The following is a 17,819-nucleotide window of genomic DNA, read 5'->3' on the forward strand; positions in this document are numbered from 1 at the left end:
CCAGTCCCGTTTACTCAGCACCAAGAGCTGCCGTGCCGAGGTGCCAGCAGAACCGCTGTGCCGGCCACAAGAGTCGCACTGGTGACCTGTGTGGCTCCTCCTAACCTCGGTCAGAAGGGGAACCAGTCCCGTTTACTCTGCACTGAGAGCTGCCGCGCTGGCAACCCGTGGAGCTCCTCCACTGGGAATCTTCTGCTCCGTGAGCAACCAACATTTGTCTGTAAGTGTGGCGTCCTCTCGTTCTCTGAGCTTTCACTGGGAGCTGCAATCCTGAGTTGTTAGCCATCGGCCATCTTGGATCGTTCCCCCTACACATGTAATTTAATCTTTAAATGTGGCTAAGGAGCAAAAGACAAAGAATTTGTTGGGAGAGGCAGTCCACTATGGGCTCTGAGCATGCCTGCACATTCTTCCTGGGTACCGCCTTTTCTTTTTCTAGGCCATTTCTAAGGGTTGTGTTTGTAAGTAGAAATCTTAAGGAAGGATGTAATATCTTCCTTCTGACAAAAAAATAGGCTTGTTTCTGCTTACTATAACAGTGAACTCATCCAAGCTTGATGTTCCTCTCCTGTAACATAACCCATTATGTGTGCAGACATTCCTTACAGGCTTTTTATGTCATACAATGAGATTGGGGAAGCACAGGAAACTGATACAAATCAACATGAAGCTATGGATACTATAAAGTCCTTTGTCTTTGATCCATGAGTCTCATGTCTTCTGCCAGCATCCCATGAAATTTTAACAGGCTAACTTGTTAGCATTTAGTTCATTTTGTGCTGCTATAATGGAATACTACAGACAGGGTATTTTATAGAAAACAGAAATTTATCTCCCACAGTTTCGGAGGCAAGATCAAGGATTTTGATGAGGGTCCAGTCTTTGCTTCTAAGATGGTGCCTTGGATGCTGCATCTTCCAGAGAGGAGAACACTGTGTTCTCACATGGCAGAAGGCAGAAAGACAAAAATGAACAAGCACTGAATTCCCACATGGCAGAAAAGCAGGAAAGGGTGAACCCACCCTGTAAGCTCTTTTTATAGCAGCATTAATCTATTCATAAGGGTGGAACCTTCATGACCTAAACACCTCCCATTAAGTTCCACCTCCTATTCCTGTTGCATTAGGGATTAAAAAATTCCACACACATAAATTTCAGGGGGACACAGTCAGACCATAACATCTTGTAAGTAGGGTAAAATCTTACACATTTCATAGTTCTTGACAATTTTGGCTAACAAAGCCACAGAAATAATTAATTGGGAGGGCATTAGACAGAGGTAGATCTAGTACTCTAGGTTCCTATATAAACAAACTGAAACCCAAATCGGTGAAGGGCCCTAGCCTAGGAAAATGAAACTTAAGTATAACCTATCAGAAACTCCCAACTAAGCTCTAACTAGGGACTTTAGAAATTGCCAGCAACCCTCTAACCAGAGAATTTAAAGCTATTGCTCCACTTTAACTAATCAAATATTTTCTTTGTCTTGCTTCCATAAACACTTTATGAAAGTTTTCCCCTTGAACCCTTTCATTGGAGCCCCAAACTGCCGGCAGTCTGGAGTTGTTCCATTCACAAATCACTGCCTGCTCAAATAAATCCTAAAAGATTAATGTACCTAAGTTTTTTAATACTGGAAAACATGAAGGCCTTAATGGCTAGATTAGGAGATGTGAGATGATTCTGGGATTTAGTAGTGAATGCTTTTATCCAAGCAGTGGGAAAAGAAGTGGGAAGTAGGTTTCCTCTTATCTGTTAATGAATGTTTAGAGACTAAACAGTGAGAAGCAGAGTTAAAACAAGCTACCTAAATGGTGTCTTGGTTGTTGCTCCCTGACTTCAGGGTAAGAGGCAGAAGATACTGACATGACAATGAGGCAACATCTCCAGGGCCCTAGAAAACAAGAAATTTGGCTGTGGAGTCAAGGAGCCCACAAAGCTGAAACAAATGGTATCAGCAATAAGAAAAGAAACTTTGACTAGATTGAAAATACAAGTTTGTTGAGGCTGAGTTTGGCAGTCAATCAAAACTAAAAGTACAGCCCCGTGTTGCTTAACCAAGGGGATACATTCTGAGAAATGCATCATGAGGTGATTTCACTGTTGTGTAAACATCAGACAGTGTACTGACACAAACCAAGATGGTACAGCCGACTATATACCTAGGCTATATGGTATGGCCTATTGATCCTAGGCTACAAACCTGTACAGCATGTTACTATACAGAATAACATAGGCAACTGTAAAACAATGGTAAGAATTTGTGTGTCTAAACCTAACGAAACACAAAATGGTACAGTAAAAGTATGGTATTAGAATTTTATGGGACCATCATCTATATGTGATCCATAAAATGACTAAAATGTCATTATACAATATAGGTTTGAACTGCATGGGTCCACTTACACATTAATTTTTTTTCTGCTTCTGCCACCCCTGAGACAGAAATACCAGCCCCTCTTCCTCCTCTTCTTCAGCCTACTCAACATGAAGATATGATGAGGATGACAGCCTTTATGATGATCCACTTCCATTTGACAAATAGTAAGTGTATTTTCTCTTCCTTGTGATTTTGGTAACTTTTTTTCTAGCTTACTTAAGAATACATTATGTAATACATATACTAAATATTTGTTATGTTATCGGTAAGGCTATGGTCAACAGTTAGGCTATTAGTAAAGTTTTGGGGGAGTCAAATGTTATATGCAGGCTGGGCGTGGTGGCACATGCCTGTAATCCCAGCACTTTGGGAGGTCACGACAGGCAGATTGCCTGAGCTCAGTTTGAGACTGCTCTGGGCAACATGGTGAAACCCCGCCTCTACGAAAATACAAAAAATTAGCCAGGTATGGTGGCAGGTGCCTGTAGTCAGGTGCCTGTAGTCCCAGCTATTCAGAAGACTGAGGCAGGAGAATTGCTTAAACCCAGAAGGCAGAGGTTGCAGTAAGCCAGGATCATACCACTGCACTCCAGCTTGGGCAACAGGGGGAGACTCTGTCTCCACAAAAGCCAAAAAAGTTACATGCAGATTTTTTTATTGTGCAGGGGTTGTTATCCCTGACTGCTGTGTTGTTCAAAGGTCAACTGTAGATGACGTTCTAGTGGTTGAAATCAGAAGCCACTTCCAACAGGTTTGACTGTGGTTTTCATACCTCTACTGGTAGGAATGGGGCTGGTAAACCCAGACAAAATTTAGGGCCCTGTTTGACCAGTTGTTTTCTGAGACTGGAGAGATTTATAGCACTAATCCCTTTGCAATGAAACAAATAAATGCTGTATCTTTGGCCTCACCAGCAAAAAGGAGGCTCAACACAGTACCAAGACTCTATCCGTATAGGAGGCAGTACATGATGCCATCAATGGGGGCTCCCAGATGTGAACATGTAGAAACACAGGGACCAGCACAATCTTGTTTCATTCTAACTGATCTTATGCTTCTCTTAATGTCTGAGTGGCCTTGCATTATACCATGTATAGTAATTGAGGCTGACACTACTTGGTAACACCACTCATATGACTTAAATCCGTATATGATGATTTAAATCAGGTTTGACAATAATTCTGAACTAGAGTAACCTGGACCCTTTGGGGTTATGTACTTGTATGTTGGGAAAATAAGCCATATAAGGGCTCTCTATAGGGAACAGGGCATTTTTTGGCCCAGCTCTTGCACGCATAATTATTGGCAATAACACCACATATCAGCAGGTCAGTCAAAGCTCCCTTTCTTGGGTCATAATATATAAAAAATTGGTCCTTCACTACATTCTGGCTGCCTAACAAAAAGACCTATTGGTCCTCCATTGGAACTTACAGTTGACCGAGTCAAGACCTTGGATAACAGACTGAGGTTAACACTGTAGGTTGGCTTCATCCTGCTTCTGTGTCTGATGATAATAGCCTTCATTAATTGCTATGAGACCAAATGAACAAATGTGGTACTGGCTAAACAACTTTGACTGTCAGATTAATCAGAGTAGCTGATGGAGTGGCATACTCATGTGAAAATTCAAGTTAGCCCAAGAACATGTCAGGCTGAGGAGCAGACTGCTAGAAGAGATTATCCACTATGGACTCTGAGTATCCCTACATACTTACTAGGTATGCCAAGAATACAATACTTTATTTTTACCTAGTCCATGTCCCAGGCTTGTGTTTACACTAAGCAACCTTGAATATGAGGTAATAACTCACTTTGGACAAAGACCAGGATGTTTTTTTGCTTACTATAAAAGCAGTTACTATCCCAAGCTCAGTCTTTCTCTCTTACAACATAACCCACTGTGTGCAGGCTTTCATCATGGGCCCTTTGTGTTCTTCATATGGGAACTAGAAAAATGAGGAACTGAATAAAACCAACATGAAGCTCTGGCTACAGCTTTTGCTGTAAGAAAAGTCCTTTGTTTCTGACCCAGGTGTCTTGTGAATTCTGTAGCATCCCATGAAAGACTAACAAGCTAATTTGTTAGCTTATAAGTAGGGTAAAATCTCAGACCATGCACAGTTATTGACAGACATCAACTATTTTCTTCTTGGCGACAGCTAGCATTTTAGGCACCATGAGTTGGCTATCAATACATTTATTTTATTAGAAAGACATATTATGAAAAATTATTTTCCAAAGACTTAGCCAATAACACTACAAAAATAAAAAGCCCTCTAATTCCTGTGAATTTATCTGTGTGTGCCCATGTCCGGTAATTATTTCACTGTCCGTCTGAAGTACTAACAGGACTAAATCCAATGCTCGGCGCCACGCCTCAATCTTTGGTGTAACGACATCATAAACTCTTGGAATCTGCTCCAGTTTATTTGAAATGTCTGAATTAAAAATTCTACTATTTAGTTTACTATATTCATTCAAGATATAAGATGAAGGAGAGCCAGAGTCTGTGGCATTTTGCAGATGATGTTGAACGTATGTGCTGGCTTCAAATTCTGATGAGTGATTGGCAGTGTTATATAGGAGAGTTGAAAGGTATTTCTGCCATCCATTTGCCAGGAGTTTAAGCACAGTTGGTCTATATATTGCTAGAGATGAAGCCAGCCAAGAGGAAGTATTAGGGAACCACCCTGAGCAGGCATGATTTTCTTTTTTCAGAGATTGTTCTGCAAGAATTTGAAGAGAGCTAAGACACAAAAATTCAACTGCACCACCTCCAAGGAAGACCTTTTCCTCTTTTAGGGCATAATACAAACGATAGGCACAAGTCCAGAACCTATCTTCTTTGCTTTGCATCTGAGCAGTAACTGGACTAGTGAGCACAGCTGTAACCAAATTAATCCCTTCTATTTTTAATAAGATTGCAATTCTGTTGTTTGTATCTACAACATCCAAGGGACTGTTTCTCCAGAAGGTCACAGAGACCCCACTGCCCACACAATCTTCATTCACTTGTGTAATGTAGGCCACCTGTACTGCTCCTGCAGCCTCTGCAAAAGCCTGCATCACAGTGCCATTCACTGAGCCAATTACCAACCGCTTACTGTTTATACATTTTTCAATCAAGTGTTCAGACACATTTCCTTGTACCAGGACAAGGTTCACATTGAACTGGATTAATACCTGTAATATGTGATTTGCCCACAGTTCTTCTGAGCTGTCTTTTTGAAGCTTCATGCTATCTAACACTGTTTTAATATTTGTAGACTTATTAAATCCCAGGTGGCGATAATTCTTTGTGAGGTCACCTTCAATGAGAACTATTCGGACAGGCTGATTCTGCAATTCCTTAATCACAGTAGTATTAGATACTGAGACAACAGTGATATATCCTGGACAAACACAAGAAGTTGTTTCAGGTAAGCCTGGTAGACAGCACGTAAAAATTCTTGAAATGTCAAACATAAATGGTATCCTACAGTTGCCTTGTTGCACACAAGCATTCTGATATTGCAGCCGTACTGCTTCCTCTACTAACTTCATGCTGCTGTGATCTCCATGACTCAAGCCTACTGCCAACTCTATCAAATCTTTACATCTGTAAGTTTTGAGAGTCGCTGTAACATGTTCTTGAAATACATCTGGTTTGCTTACCCGTTCAGTATTATTTGTCCTATTAAAATGCCTACTGTGGATTAGTACTGACCTTCTGCAACAGGTATCTGCAAGCAGGCTGTTTTTCAGAGTTTGCGATGTGTTCTTATCTGCTTCAAACTCAGTCTGAGGTTTAAAGAATTCAGATGATTTAAGAGGCCTCCCAGAAAGATTGGAAATGGTCAGTGTTTGAGAGGTAACATCTTTGAGACTATGCTCTTCCTCTATCAAGTCAGTATTTGAAGGGCTCTGAAGAAAAGGACACAAACTTACATTAAATGTTTCAAGTTGAGAAAATGTCTTTGTGTTGTCCATATGGTCAAATACATTATGAACAGGTACTTGAAGAGAAACTACCTCTTCACTACAAAAGTTTAAGCCTTCTGACATTACTGAAACTATTATGGAAATGGGGACACCAAGATGAAGACATTCTTCAACTGCACTGCTCCAAGCACCAACAAGAAACAAAAGTGTACTGGCTCCAGTTCTATATGTGTTATTTTGTGCTTGAACTGCTTCACTGAGAAGCTGTCCCACTGCATCGGTTAAATCCAAACTTTCAAGAAGCCTTACTGTTGAACTGATTAATACACTTTCATGATATTCTTCATCTATAATAAATTTGGATGATTTTAGTGGGCCTAGGAAAGTTCTTCCTGTTTCTGCGAATGATGAAAGTTGTTGAAGTCCCATGTGTCTTCTTTTGTTTATGACTCTGCAAGCCATCACCATGTATCACGATCTGCAAATAAAATAAAAACTTGGAACTTTATTCAGTATAATTCATAGTTATAAATGCTATATAGAAATAAAAATAAGATATGGTCCCTGCTTTTGAGGCACATATAATTTCCATTAAAAGTGGTCAATGCAATGATACATATAATTCTATTAATGACAAAGCTATGGGGGAATGGAAGATAAGCACTCCATCCAACAGAGGAAATGAAGCATGAGAGCCGTAGGCAATGTTTCCAGAAGGCAGTTCTTGGAATGGGTCTTGAAGAATAACCGGAGAGTTACAAGTTGAAGGAGGTAGTAGTAAATGCACATATATGTGAAAAAACATAGTAAACAGAAGCAATCTGGTTTTATGAGAATATAAAAAAAATGTAGTGGAATGGCTGGGCTCAGTGGTTCACACCTGTAATCCCAGCACTTTGGGAGGCTGCGGAGGGTGGATCATGAGGTCAGGAGTTCAAGACCAGCCTGGCCAATATGGTGAAACCCCATCTCTACTAAAAATTTCTCTACAGAAATTAGCTGGGTGTAGTGGTGTGTGCCTATAGTCCCAGCTACTAAGAAGGCTGAGGCAGAAGAATCACTTGAACCTGGTAGGTGGAGGTTGCAGTGAGCTGAGATCGTGCCCCTGCACTCCAGCTTGGGCAACAGAGTGACACTCTGTCTCAACAACAAGAACAAACAATGTGGTGGAGAACAGTAGGAGATGAAGCTCCAGAAAAGAAAAGGAGTCAGTTTATGAAGGGCATTATGTGCATGGCAAGGAGCTTAAACTTGATCCTGCAATGGCCATTGTCCAGGTTGAAGATAGTTAGCATAGAATGGCGATGCCCAAACAATTGAAATGTTTCCAACACAAACCAAAACAGTCAACATTACCAGGTGATACAGACTATTTGTTTATTATGAAACTAGTAAACCACAGCATATTCCATTATGTATTATAGCACTACAAACATCCCTAGTTATTCCTTCACTTGTCCTTCATTTGTTCATGCATTCAGTGAGTATTTCTTAAGCACATACAGTGTACCAGGAGGCACCGTGTTAATTGCTGGCATTACAAAGATAAAGATTAAGTCACATACTCTGCTGTCAAGGAGCTCCGAATCTAATTGTGCAGAGAGATATGAAAATGAAGCATCAAAATCTATCGTGAGGAGTGCTGGGAACAAGTCTGTTCGAAGCAAGACACAACCATGGATTCATTCCACCACAGGTTCAATAGGAAAAGTGCATGGCATTTTTCAGAATAATGAATGCTTGACATGGCTTTCATCACTGTCTTTCAGTTCCATTGTTACAAGGGAGATCCCCAGCATTATGAGTCACAGCGAACCCAGAAATGATTAGCATTCTTTTTATTTTTTAGACAGGGTCTTGCTCTGTCGCCCAGACTGGAGTGCAGTAGCATGGCTCACTGCAGCCTTGACCTCGGGTGACTCTCCCACCTCAGCTTCCCAAGGAACTGGGACTACAAGTACATACCACTTCACCCGGCTAATTTTTTTTTTTTGTAGAGGTGAGATTTCCCCATCTTGCCCGGTCTAGTCTCCAAGTCCCAGGATCAAACAATCCTCCTGCCTAGGCCTCTCAAAATGCTGGGATTACAGGCGTGAGCCACAATACCCAGCCAGCATCCTTCTTTTTTTTTTTTTTGAGACAGAGTCTTGCTCTGTCTCCCAGGCTGGAGTGCAGTGGCACGATCTCAGTTCACTGCAACCTCTGCCTCCTGGGTTTAAGCAATTCTCCTTCCTCAGTCTCCTGAGTAGCTGGGACTATAGATGTACGCTACCATGCCTGGCTAATTTTTGTATTTTTAGTAGAGACAGGGTTTCACCATGTTGGCCAGGATGAACTCCTGAACCATGATTCACCCGCCTCCGTCTCCCAAAGTTCTGGTATTACAGGCATGATCTACCGCACCTAGCCCCAGCCAGTATTCTTAATGTTTGCCTACAAAGGTGCTTCTCTGTCAAACTCTTCCATTCACTTAAAGAAAACCATTTATGACTCATCGTAAAGAAAGCATGGTTACATTTGCCTTTTATTGCCAGATTTCTCTATTTGGCCTTATAGGACCCAAATGGTGGTGGCAGGTCAGAAGCTGGGGCATGGGACGTGTTCTAATAACATACAGTAAACAAGTAGGATAGAGACAGCTTGTCATTGCAGAGGTGCCTGACTGCCACTGAGCCTCACTCCTATACTCACATGCCAAGCTGTGCCCTTGGCATGTGCCTGTGAGGACTAATCCCACTTGGCCACACAGGGGTTTATGCTCTAGGGTCTTTGAAAGGAGAATTCCTGCTCTTCAACTTTCAAGCGTACGCCACATTCCAAGGGCTGCTTCTTCCTCTAGAAGAACTTGCTTTTCATTGGTCATTCATGATTTGGGTGAAAAGGTGGAGTCTGTAGTTCTTACTTGCTTAATGCAAAAGGCCTGACTATAGTATTGTGGGGCATCCAGCCACAGGCATGAAAAGGAGGAACAAATGTCTTTAACTTTTTAATGAACTGTTTGTTTTCCATAACAGCTGAACATTCCCACTGACAATGTATGAGGGTTTCAATTTCTCCACATCCTCACTGCATTAGCTTCCTAGGGCTGCCTTACCAAATTACCGCAAACAACTGGGTAGCTTAGAACATTACACATTTATTATTTTTATTATTTCACAGTTCTGGAGTCTAGAAGCCCAAATTCAAAATGTTGGCAGGGCTATGCTCCTTCTGAAGGATCAAGGGAAGAATCCTTTTTTGCTTTCTCCAGCTTCTAGTTGCTCCTGGTGGTCCTTGGCTTCTGACTGCCTAACTAATCTCTGCCTCTGTTTCATATGGTCTTCTTATAACCCAGTGATACCAGTCATTGGATTCAAGGCCCACCTTAATACAGGTATGACCTCACTTTAGCTAATTACATCTACAAAGAACCTGTTTTCAAATAAGATGACATTTTGAGATGCTAGAAGGACATGAATTGGGGGTAGCATGGGGGGAAATATTCAGTCTGGTATACTCAACAACACTTCCCATTTTTGCTTTTGTAACGTTATAGATATCCTAGTGAATGTGAAGTGGTATCTCATTGTGTTTTTGACTTGCATTTTCCTCATATTGAGCATCTTTTCATGTACATTGGCCATTTGTACATCTTTTTTGGAGAAATGTCTACTCAAGTCTTTTGACCATTTAAAAACAGATCAGTTAGTCTTTTGGTGGTAAATTTTAAGAGTTACTTATACATTCTGGACACTAGAGCCTTATCAAACTATGATTTGCAAATATTTTCTCATTCTGTAGGATATTTTCTACTTTTTTGAGAATATACTTTTGTTTTGATGAAATCTATTTTACCTATTTTTGTTGTTGTTGTTGCTCATATTATTTGTGTCATAGCTAAAAATCCATTGCCAAATCCAAGGTCATGAAGATTTATCCCAATGTTTTCTTTAAAGAGTTTTATAGTTTCATCTCTTATTTTAATTTATTGACCCATTTTGAGTTAATTTACATATACAATTTAAAGTAGGAGTCCAACTTTATTATTTTGCATGAGGATATAGAGTTGACCCAGTGCCATTTGGTGAAGAGACAATTCTTTTCCCAATTGAGTGGCCTTAGCATCTTTGTCAAAAATCAATTGGCCAGAGATGTCTATGGATTTATTTCTGGACTCTCAATTCAATTCCATCAGTCTATACATTCATCCTTATGCCAGTACCACATGTTTTTATTACTATAGCTTTGTAGTTAGTTTGGAAATCAGGAAGTATGAGATACCAAATTTGTTCTTCCCTTTGTTTAGCTTTTATATTTATGTTCATAATTCATTTTAAACTAACTTTTGTAAATGGTGTGAGGTAGGGTTTTTTCTTCCCTCATGGATACCAAGTTGCTCCAGAATAATTTGTTGAAAGGACAACCTTGAAAAGACAAGACTGACTTTTTGTTTTTCATTTCTAACATGTTATGAAAGCTTACTAAGTTTGAGGCATTTTACATGTATTATATAATGTAGCATTCACAACAACAAAAACATGAGGGAGATACTATAATCTATTTTAGTGATGTGGAAAATGAAGCAGAATAGTTACATAACATACACAAAATTTCACAGCTAATTTGTAAAAGGCTACGGACTAAAACCCAGGTTTGTCTAATGTCAAAGTCTATATAATTCTACCTTTTAGCTGCCCCTCATCCAGCACGATAGCAATTCACCCTCTCTTCTCTTGAATCTTTTACTGTATTTCCCTCTTCCAAACCTTTCTGCCTTTTTCCAAGCCTTATTCATACTCTTAACTTGTACATGTATCAGAGTCTCTGCTTATGATCTCCTTTTATACTATGTTTATTAAATCGTAAGACATTACTATGAGGAGCAAAGTCAGAGAGAACTTAGAGCAAAATAAAAAGTCATGGGCTATTTCAAATTTAATCTATTTAATTTATGTGAAAAAGTTTCCTAGATAGAAAAGGCATGAAGTTGTTTTAATACAACTAATGTATAAGAAAAAAGTCACATAAAACTAATATCAAAATCAATATTCAAGATAAATCTGCTTTGGCATTTAAAAAAACTATTCCAAGTTTTAGTAATTTTTTTAAAAAGTCTTAGCATTCCCAACTTTAGAAGAGCTCCTAAATTATTATTTTGAACAGGTTACAATTGGCTACAATTAAGATAAAATAAACACAAACAAAAAAAGCCTTATCCTCTAACAGATTGGGTATAAAAAGGCAAAAACAGCAAAGGGGATAAGAAAGTGATAATTTCAAAGATGATAAGTACTTCTGGCAACTCTTCATATCATTGCACAGACACAATCTGATTCTTGTCCTGCTATGCACCAGTGTTTTCCACAAACAGTTCTCTACTTGCCAGCTTAATGTTTCTTGGACTTTCTAAGTGTGTAATGGAAGAGCAGAGTCAGACTATTTAACTGGAATTTTGACATTAGAATAAGTTTTCTTTCCCAGAGATCATGTCCAGTTTTGTCTAAGGTACTCAGTTTAGAGTAATAAGACATGCAATGCTTTCAGGAGCTGCAGTTTGAAAAATAATAGTATTTTCTTGATGGGCATGATCAGTCTTTTCATCATCTAAATCAACTGTTTGCTCATCTCCAGTCTATTCCCAATACAGAAATCTAATCAAATCACTCTACTGTTTAAAAACCTCTAACTCAGAAAATAAAGCTTAATGCCTTTGACACAGGAGTCCCTTTTAAAAATGAACTCATCCTTTCACTCCTAGGCTCAAAATCTTGCGAGGCCTATCCATTTCGCTTAGAGTCAAAGTCAAAATCCTTACAATGCCCTAATTATCTGCAGTCCTTTCTTTACCCTTCTGACTTTATCACTATTTTATCCTTCAGCCACTTTGTTCTGTCCTCCTTTTTGTCATACTTTGCATGTTCCCTATCTTAATGTTTCTGTTCTAGTTGTTCCCTCTTTCTGGAATGCTCTTCCCCAGGAAATCTATTGCTGCATCATCTTCAAATATTTTCTCAAATTTTCTGCTTTTCAATGAGGCCCACTCTGAGCACTTTACTGAATACCACAAATCCTCTTGTTCCTCTGTAGTCTGGATTTCTTCCATCTGTTCAACTTTCTTTTTTCTATAACACTTATCCCCTTATAAAACAGGATATAGTTTACTTATTTATTTTTTATAGACTACATCTCTCTCTTGGAATGTAATTTCCAGGAAGGCAATTTTAGTCAATGGCATATATCCTGAGCACCTAGAATATTGCCTGACACACAGCAAGTACTCTATAAATATTTGGTAAATGAATAAATGAATTTTTTGTTTTACCATATTTGTTCCCCCAAATTTAAGTACAAAACTGAAGCAAGAGAAAACAGGTGCCACTTTTAGTATTTCTCCAACATAAATATAAGGTTCAACTACCCTTGGAGTTGACATGATTCCTATTTGGCACCACCTTAGTTGAGGCCTTTTAATTGCCTCGAATGAGGGTTCCTCCTTCACGTGGTGGTCAGAATTAGCACTGATAAAGCACAAACCTAAACAGATTACTCCACTGCCAAAAAACATCTATTTATCTTAAAAAAGAAAATCTTTACTCCTTGGCTTGATATATGTGCCTTATAATCTAACCTCAACCTAATTTATGACTCCTTTCCCTCCTTTCCTTATAACCCTCATAATCTTGTCACACTAGAACGTATCATTTATTTTCACTAAGCGATACTGATTCGAATATTCTACATTTTCTTCATCTCCATGGATGCTATAGAACTTTTATGACCCAAGGCAAATGCCTCATTTCCTATCAGGCCTTCTCTAATGCCCTAGAGTTGTCCCTCCTTTCTGTGCTCCCAAGGTACTTTCTATATCCATCGACTAAAGCAGATTAAAAAAACCCTGTATTAAAAACATTGTATTATGTTTGTGTCTCACTCCCCCACTAATCTGTAGATTCCTTAGTTATTCATCTTTTATATTCTACTTTTATTTTTTTCGAACGCACCAGTAGTTGTCATAGTGTATGTCATATAGAAAGCATTAAATACCTTTGGTAGATTTAAGAGTGCCTATGTGTTGAATGTTTTCTTGGATAATGATGATGATTAATGTTCTAAAGTGCAGTTAGATTCATTAATGGCTATTTTTCAAAACTGATTACATCCTACCTAAGATATAGGAATTGGAATCTGAGCCTATAATTAAAAAAATATTTAGCAGTAAATATTCCAAATATAAAAGCCTATATCATAGAGTGATAAAAAATAGGTTAATATACTACTCAGCCTTTTAATTGTCATTACATCAAACATGATCCAAGAGCTCCTAGAAATTAGGATTAGGTTGGGAATATACTTGGTATATTCATTAGGTTGGGAATATACTTGGTACTATTCATTTCTGGGTCTCAGAATCCCTTAATATTAGTATTAAAAATTAAGTCTATTATCTTGAAACTGTCAAGAGCAATTTTCCAAGTGAGAAAAATGACATGAAAATCATATACTAAAGTGACAACATTTTACTTAACTCAAAAATTATCTTGAATTTGCACCATTTTAATTTTCGCTGAGCAACTTTATATGGAAAAATCACCTGCAACATGAGGATAACCTTACCAATTTTCCAGAAGCCTAATGAGATTTTTATCAATGATTACAATGCTTGGGTGTCTGTCTGGGATGCCATATGAACAAGACGGGCTGACTGATGGCTTTGGAAAATGTGCCATGTTTCTACTTACTAAAGCATGAAAAGTAATTTGACAGAGTGCTTCAAGAATGCACTTTGCACATGTTTTCCTGCCCTACCTTCGGGGACATAAGTGAAACAAAAGAAAAAGACTAAAGTTAGTATTCCTCCTGAATCTATTTAGAATCCAGTATGGTTTTTAGAAAATATCTACTCTAGAGAAGGTTTGTAAGAGGCATAAAAGGGGTCCGCATGTGTGAGCAATTAAAGGTTAGAAGTTTTAAGATTCTGTCGTCTCTTCATTCTCACCAGGAGGTCAGTGGTCCACCCTACCTCAGTCTTTCTTCCCTGCCCTTTAAGCTGATTCCTAGCCAAATTCAGAACGGGCAGAACCTGCAAATCTGGCCCTCTGGACAAGAGATTGAATTGGTTAACACAAGTTTCACGAGTAAGTCTAGGCCGTTACTGAGTCAACTGGATAATCAGACTACCCATGTCTGACTCTGGAGTGCAGAACAATTTCATATGGTTGGACAACTGGCCAAAGGAAATGGCTGGGGATATGTATATGTGTGTTTGTGTGTGTGTGCGTGCGTGTGTGTGTGTTGGTGTTAGGGGGCGGGGTCCGATAGTAATAATGGGTGGGGCCAAAGTCCTACCTCAAAGGCAAATGCTACAGGCAACATATGTAAAAACATATGTAGTTATCTATGCAGTGAAGCTTTAACTACATCCCAAGACCCATGCTATCCCCAAACCGACGTTTCTCCAACGACACTGTTGTCCCACGCCACTGCTATACAGAAATTTTGGTGTCTACCATGCCAGAATCCCTGCCCAAAACAGACAGGACGTCAACGGCTTAAGGCCAAGCTCCAGGCACTGGAAAATGAGGAAAGTCAAGCGGCAAAAAGAAAGGGCAGTCCCCTCTTCCTCTAGCACTCCCAGCCGGACCAATTCACTCCAGGCCCTAGATTCTCATTTTTTCCCCGGCCCGAAAAGGGCAAGGAAAGCAAACACAAGGGCTCCCAAGTCTTCAGCAAAGACTTAGCTTAGCAGTCGGCGGAAGCGCTTCACTACTAACCTCGCTCCTTTCTTCTTTCCTACGGGGGGCTGGAGTTCCCGGCTTCCCACCGACCAGACGCAGTACTGGCTGGGACAGTAACACCAAAAACGCCAGGGCTAGGGCGCCCCCTTCCCCGCCGCAGTTTGCGCATGTGCGAAGGGGGGCTTCTGGTGGAACGGGTGGCTTGGTTGCTAAGAAACACAGCTGCAGAGGAAAGTTCCGCTTAACGCCGGGCTGCAAAAGGCGGGAAAATCGCGCTATTGGTAGAGAATAGAGAGAAAGGGCCGGTTCGAAGACTTTCTTTCCTGTCCATTGGATGAACTGGATATCAATCATTCAGGCTGGGTGGGAGGGGCTGAGAGAGGTCGGTGAAAGCGGCCTTAGCAACTGCGTGTGAGCTGTAAAGACTTGGGTTGAGAGGGGCTGCGGGAGGTGACGCCGGGAGATCGCGGCTTTGAGCGCCGGCTGGGGACCTGCTGAGTGTGAAGCTCTAATCTTCTGCTGGGGCCGTTGCTGAAGTTTTTACCCCAGAGCAAGGAAGCGATTGTGTTTAATTTACGCGCTGTGTTATTCCTTTCCTTTTCGTGATCCTCGGTGTCGTTAGTAACCTCCCCCAACCTCCTTTAGCCAAATGGAAGCGCATTGTCCGAGAGTCCAGGGACAGAAGAGCGACTCTCCAGTTTTTCCTCTCCTTAGTCCCATCAGCTGCTAGTACCCACAGTCTACAATAGGTTGGGTATAGAAGCCGCGCTCTTCAGCCAGAAAGGAACTGAGTACAGAGAATGAGATACGGCAGAACTGTTGGAGGACCTGAGGGGGCCGACTGTGAGCTCCAAGAACCACGGCCAGGGGAGCTCCAGACTCTGCCACTGTTAGGAAGGTGAGGATTCAGAAGGCTGCCCCTGGAATTATTGAGTTGAAAACCACACCAGTGCATGTGCAGTCCAGGGATCAAGAATCTACAGCTGCTAGAACCAACTCCTACCGCATGTAAAACTGGCGATCCACAGGAGTAAGGAAGGAGTGCAGTTGCTGCCACTGCTTCTTGACCCAAAGCTGGAGAGAATAGACTGCAGGAGAGGCTGCAGGAGAACCTGAGGAGTAATCCCAGGTCCCTGGAGTAGTTTTTCACCTGGAAAATGCAGTTTTTCCCTTTTCAGCCTCTGAATTATATAGTATAGCATGCTAGATGAAAGTGTTGGAAGGGATGCTGTGTTTCAATCAAGCATGTCCCACAAAATAAGCAAATTTTATTATTTAGACATAGGCATATATGAAAGTAAATATTTCTTAAACAACTGCCTTTCAAATATACCAAGTACATGTAAAAATTGGCACATTTTCAGATGTATCAAGTACATCAGAATTGCATTTTGACACAGTACCATCCGCAGTTCTAGGATGCCTTCCTTTGCCTCTTTTCTCTCTCAAAGACCCTAATTTTAAAGAAAAATTAACTGGTTAAAAAAAGAACCAGGTTATTCACCAAGACGTTGATAACCAAAAGCACAAATACTAACAAGCGGAAAAGGGGAACATTTTTGAGGTTCATTATATAGTAGGCAATCGGTACTTTAATAGTTTATTATCAATTATTTTGGTTCTGCTAACTATTCTAGTTATGTAGTTTATCTTTCACCCATGCGTGTGTATTACAGGCATCTAACTACCTTACACGTTCAGACTAATGGAAAAAAAGAGCAGCAAAAATTGAACCGAATGAATCCCAAAAGCAAGAAATTAAAGAGGCCCTTAATTTATTTGCTGTTGATGGGTCTGGAACCATCGATATAAAAGAACTGAAGGTTCTGAAATAATTTCTAATTCCAAATCATTTTTTAAAACCATATTATTTGTGACAATCTTTTTTCTTTTTCTTTTTTTTTTTTGAGATAGAGTTTCACTCTGTCACCCAGGCTGGAGTGCAGTGGCACAATCTCGGCTCACTGCAACCTCTGCCTCCCGGGTTCACTTGATTCTCCCGCCTCAGCTTCCTGAGTAGCTGGGATTACACCACACCCGGCTATCTTTTGTGTTTTTAGTAGAGATGAAGTTTCACCATGTTGGTCAGGCTGGTCTGAAACTCCTGACCTCGTGATTCACCTGCCTCAGTCCCCCAAAGTGCTGGCATTACCGGTGTGAGCCACCCTGCCCAGCCCATTCGTGGCAATCCTTAAGGCTTTCTTTAACAGTAGTCTTCTGAAAGCTTGAAATAAAGTCTCTTCAGTACATATGCCTGCCCTGCATTAACAAAACAATATCCTTGTTAAGCATTTTAATTGTGTTTTATAAATGAGTAGGCAAAAGCCCAGGTGTAACAGTAATGTACCTGATGACACAATAGGATTGGAACCTGCTGACCTAATTTTCTATGTTTATGCCCAGTCCATGGTAGAAAAGAGAGAATCTCTTAATAGGGAGTTAAAAAGCTTAGAATGAAATCATGGCATATTATAATTTATTTTCTTCCTATTTCAGATCTCAATGTGGGCCGTAGGATTTGAGCCAAAGAAAGAAGAAATTTACAAAATGATAGCTGGAATCAATGAAGAAGGAATTTTTATTGATTCAAATAAAAATGCACCATTAGTTTTGAAGATTTTTTTTACCATTATGAGTATAAAAATGGTATAGTTGTGATTTTATTTTTCAAAGAAATACTAGCAATAACCTGCTATATTTTAGGGCTGGAGCAGTCAGAGGCTTCATAGAGAAAGAAATGAAACTAGGTTTTTAAAGATGGGAGATAGGAATAGCAAGAATAAATATGTTTTCAGGGTAGT

General features: G+C 40.0%; 1 protein-coding gene across 1 annotated transcript; it reads right to left on the reverse strand.

Annotated features, from left to right (window-relative positions):
* Positions 1 to 4,564: 4,564 nt before the first annotated feature.
* Positions 4,565 to 15,176, reverse strand: BBS12 (Bardet-Biedl syndrome 12). The gene is made up of 2 exons (XM_035293003.3): positions 15,055 to 15,176; positions 4,565 to 6,782 (listed from the first exon to the last, which is right to left on the reverse strand). The coding sequence occupies exon 2, from the start codon at positions 6,770 to 6,772 to the stop codon at positions 4,640 to 4,642; it is 2,133 nt and encodes a 710-aa protein (XP_035148894.1). The 5' UTR covers positions 6,773 to 6,782; positions 15,055 to 15,176; the 3' UTR covers positions 4,565 to 4,639.
* Positions 15,177 to 17,819: the final 2,643 nt, after the last annotated feature.

This window comes from Callithrix jacchus, chromosome 3, assembly GCF_049354715.1.
Source record: "Callithrix jacchus isolate 240 chromosome 3, calJac240_pri, whole genome shotgun sequence".
Lineage (NCBI taxonomy): Eukaryota > Metazoa > Chordata > Mammalia > Primates > Cebidae > Callithrix > Callithrix jacchus.